Here is a 5,000-nt window from a genome sequence, read left to right as displayed (position 1 = left end):
CGCTTCGAACCAATCACGCGACCTTTGCATGTTTGCATGACTAAACTACTGGCTAAGATGAGAGAAATACTTAACGAGAGATTTGCAAAGGAGGGAAGTTCAACTTTCTCTCTTTTTAACAACAGTCTTGCGTGCTCCTAATGGCTACTAGTTGGGGAGGGGGGGGGGGAATCTTGGAGTTGGGGAGAGACAGGGATGTCGGATATTTTATGCGGAAAAAATAATCTTCTTTGCGCCTTTTTTTTATTATATTATCGTCAAAGTGTTTTATTGACAGCAAAGGAGTTTGGACTTCAGTAGTTATTTGCAAATCATCTCTGGATAATAATAATAATAATAATAATAATAATAATAATAATAATAATAATAATAATAATAATAATAATAACATTGTTATCATTACTATGATTGACTGGAATAATAATAATAATAATAATAATAATAGTAATCATTACCACTTATTATTACAATGATTATCTGGGATAATAATAATAATAATAATAATAATAATAATAATAATAAAAATAATAATAATAATAATAATGATAATATTTCAATCATTACTATGATTGACTGCATTTTCACTTATAAAAGCAGTAATACTATAATGATTTGAAATGCAATGAAACGATTAAGCAAAAAAAAAAAAAAAAAAAGCAAACGACAAGAAACCATACCAAGACAAGCAGAGTAAACTAAGAAAATATAAAAAAAATAAAAGGCTGAAGACATATCCTCATAACCCATTCCAGCAACCCAATTTACATTTGTCCTCTTGTTGTCTATGGTTGATTTCTTTCTCCCACCCACTGCTAGGCTTGGGAATTCTCAACCCATCTATATTTTCCCTCGATTCCTATAACCTTGCTTCATAGCTTTAGAATTCTACCACTTCCTCTGTGTTATTTGACGCCTTTCACTGTCTTACGGTAGAGTTCTCTTGCTTCAGGGTACACGCTGGCACATAATTCTATCTTATTTCTCTTCCTCTTTTTTTTAATGTTTTTTTATAGTTTATATATGAAAGATTTATTTTAATGTTGTTATTGTTCTTGCAATATCTTGTTTTTATTGTTAATTACTTCTCTTGTAGTTTCCTTATTTCCTTTCCTCACTGGGCTATTTTCCCTGTTGGAGCTCTAGGGCTTATAGCATCCTGCTTTCCAACTAAGGGTTGTAGCTTAGCAAATAATAATAATAATAATAATAATAATAATAATAATAATAATAATATAGCCTTGCCTTATAACTTCGAAAAGTAGTTCCTTCCCACTCGCCTCTATGCTTTGATATTCTTCCCCTGCCTCTTTGTTCTTTGCTTCATATATAGCCTCGCTTCCTAACTACAGAATTCTACAATTGCTTCTGTGTTCCCTTGTACCTTCAACTTAGAAACACAGCTTCCTAATTCAACGGCTGCTTCTGCTATCTGTTGTTCCTATAACCTTCGTTTCCTTAAGAACGTGATTTTTACTTTCCCTCGAATTAGGCCAAAATTATTTGAAGGTTTTAAGGTTATTCATGAATAGCAGAAGCAATGGGCAGTAACAATGCTCTAGAGACTGACCATATAAGCATATGATCAGCGCCCAAGCCCCCACTCCATCAAAGCTGCGACTAGGGAGGGCCAGGCAATGGTTGCTGATGACTCCCCCAAGCCTCCATCCTTAGCTCACAAGGATGGCAAAGTTGCAGAGGCTACAAGAAACAATCGAGCTTGAGCACGACTCGATCCCAAGTCCAGCAGAACGCCAGGCAGGGAGGTTTCCAATTGGATATCACGGGGGAGGCGTAATTAGTAAATCATGTATTTCCATCGACTCTATAAACTAGAGTCAAAACGAACTGCTTTCTACCTTTTCCTTCTATTCGACCCCCTTCGGTCTCTTCCCACCTGGCTGTCTGACATCTTCAACTTTTCTGTTCTTCAATTTTCCCTTGTCGTTTACTACCATATTTTTTCTGGTTAGCTTTTGGGGGAATCTATGAGACATGTCTACGTGATTTATATAATAATAATAATAATAATAATAATAATAATAATAATAATAATAATAATAATAATAATAATAATAATAATAATAATAAGAGCAAGTATCCTTATATATATATATATATATATATATATATATATATATATATATATATATATATATATATATATATATATATATATATATATATATATCCGGTCATGCTCAGCCTTTCCCGTCCCCAGGTAGGGGTAGAGGGAGTAGTCACACCATGGTTAGAATGGGGTGCGTGTGCGTATATCTATCTAAATATTGACCAGATCATTTTAGACGGGTATGCTAGTAATGATGATAATAACCACTCAGTCAGTTCAATCTTAATATGCATATAGTTTCTTAAAATGAAGCTTAATGCTAAAAAGGCTATTCATCACTCTCACTTCTAAGACTTTAAAAAAAATAACAACTTTTTCGCTCACCCCTTCAGAAGAAGGATCGATGTGAACCTTGCCCAAGTCTGGGATGTTCTGCGGGTCAGGGATGATGTCTCGTCCGCAGGTGTTTTTACCTGTGGAGAAAACTGTCGTAGAATGGAGAATGTAAAACTATCATAAAAAGGGGGATGTAAAACTATCATAAAAAGGAGGATGTAAAACTGTCATAGAATGGAGGCTGTAAAACTGTCATAGAATGGATGATTTAAAACTGTCACAAAATGAAGGATGTAAAACTGTCATAGAATGGAGGATGTAAAACTGTCATAGTATGGAGGATGTAAAACTGTCACAGAATGAAGGATGTAAAACTGTCACAGAATGAAGGATGTAAAACTGTCATAGAATGGAGGATGTAAAACTCTCATAGAATGAAATATGTAAAATTGTCGTAGAATGGAGGATGTAAATTGTCATAGAATGAAGGTTGTAAAACTGTCGTAGAATGAAGGATGTAAAACTGTCGTAGAATGAAGGATGTAAAACTGTCGTAGAATGGAGGATGTAAAACTGTCGTAGAATGGAGGATGTACATATCTATCTAGGAGCACATACAGTATTACCGATTATGGTAAGATAAGAAAGAAGGCGAGTTACAAATTAGGTGATGCAAGAAAGGTACAAGGACGTGTGCAAAAGATAAGTTGGAGACTTGAATGTTCAATGGAAACCAAGGTGTGAATGTACAAATGGATTGTCGAACTACCTCCTCTTTATGGAAGTAAACTGCAGATGTTTAATGCAAATGGAAAGGAAAATATCGAACCTATTAATATTAACAGTTTGCTTAATATGGCTGGCAGGAGAAAGCTTAATACTAGGAAAACGATAGATCAAAGAATTTTGAAGTGGGTACGTTACGTGAAAAGAATAGACGACATGAAGGCAATGAAAATGGTATATTATTCAGAGGCACTAGGACGTAAGTGGATAGGAAGCTCTAAAAAGGGTTGGGCAGATTAAGTGAAGGGCATCTCCACTATATAATAAAGAGCAAGTGTGTATATATATATATATATATATATATATATATATATATATATATATATATATATATATATATATATATATATATATATGTTTGTGTGTGTGTGTGTGTGTATATATATATATATATATATATATATATATATATATATATATATATATATATATATATATATATATATATATATATATATATATATATACAAACCCCTTGGAAACAACGATCTCCTACAAACTGCCAAAACTGCCCTGTGGTAGTTAGGAAGAGAGGGATGGAAAGGGTTGAATCTTTGTGTGTGTGTGTGAGCATATATATCTAAATATTTAGCCACCATTTTTGACAGATCGCGTACACTAGTATTAGATAGGGTCCTACATCCATGAATTATGATTACGATGATGAAGAATCACAATTTCACAACCACAAAACTCACCGTGGCAGTCGGGATCATCTCCGGCAGGGAGGTTGTGCCTCTTGACGATGTGCGTGAAGGACTTTGTGTAGGGCATCCTCTTCCTAACGTGGGGTTCCTCGAAGAGGAACGGCGGCCGAGGAGGGGCGATCTTATGAGGCAGGAGCTCTGTGAGGGCCTCGCCTTCCATGAGGACGACATGCTGACGAAACAGATACGAAATAAAGGAGTTATTTTAGGGGTAAATAGTTTGAGTTCTGGTTAAAATTAGTAACATGTTCGAGTCTAAAGCTCAGTTATGGTTAAAATTGGTAACATGCTTGAGTTTAAAGCTCAGTTCTGGTTGAAACTGGTAATATGCTTGAGTTTAAAGCTCAGTTCTGGTTGAAACTGGTAATATGCTTGAGTTTAAAGCTCAGTTCTGGTTAAAATTATCATGCATGAGTTTAGAGATGAGTTCTGGTTAAACTTGGTAATATTTGAGTTTAAAGTTGAACTGTGGTTAGAATAGGTAATCTATTTTAGTTTATTCCAAGGCTAAAGGGTTATATTCTGGGTAAAATAGATTCGTTTATTTAGAAGTCGTGTATCTAAGATAATTTTAAAGCTCCAATCTCAAGTTCTAGTTAAAATTAGCACGTTTACTCAAGATAAAATTTAAATTCTTTCATTGTAAAAGGGACAAGTTTGAACTAAAATTAGTGTGATTGTGCATGAATACATTTTATGGCTGTAGGGTTGAGATCTACTTATACAAGGTGCCTTCAATTGGTAAAAATAAAGTGATCAAATTAATTGGTTGAGTTCTAACTAAAAAGATGGTTGTCTTTATTCCATAAGATATATTGATAGTAGAAGAAAATACCTAGCTCATTTTTCAATGTGAAATTGAGTTTGATTTAGAAAACAATACGGGTTTGTTAATCTTATTGTATATGCAGTCGAGGTGTGGTGAAGAAGTGTACTTAAATTTCGAAATATGATAGCGTTTTTCAGTTGTGTTTATTTAACAAATATAGATCTTAAGTAAAATATATTGATTACAAACCAAACAACTTATTTTTCTTTCAGTAATTATAAACTTTGCAGATGTATTCACCCTGATAAATTTTAGCAATTGAAGCTTATAGGAG

The 5,000-nt window shown here is 33.8% G+C and overlaps 1 protein-coding gene across 2 annotated transcripts in view; it reads right to left on the bottom strand.

Moving 5' to 3' along the window:
* LOC137624997 (A disintegrin and metalloproteinase with thrombospondin motifs adt-1-like) overlaps nucleotides 1-5,000 on the bottom strand; it is a 103,660-nt gene that overhangs the window by 66,977 nt on the left and 31,683 nt on the right. The window contains exons 5-6 of one of the 2 annotated variants that reach the window (XM_068355931.1): nucleotides 3,889-4,069; nucleotides 2,453-2,553 (exon numbers count right to left, since the gene is read on the bottom strand). In XM_068355931.1, the coding sequence (XP_068212032.1) occupies nucleotides 2,453-2,553; nucleotides 3,889-4,069 (282 nt within the window). The remainder of the gene's footprint in view (nucleotides 1-2,452; nucleotides 2,554-3,888; nucleotides 4,070-5,000) is intronic. The other variant, XM_068355932.1, reaches the window with a different exon arrangement.

Source organism: Palaemon carinicauda, chromosome 31 (assembly GCF_036898095.1).
Source record: "Palaemon carinicauda isolate YSFRI2023 chromosome 31, ASM3689809v2, whole genome shotgun sequence".
Classification (NCBI taxonomy): Eukaryota; Metazoa; Arthropoda; class Malacostraca; order Decapoda; family Palaemonidae; genus Palaemon; species Palaemon carinicauda.
The sequence above is the reverse complement of the archived record's forward strand: the minus strand, read 5'-3'. Positions and strand labels throughout refer to the sequence as shown.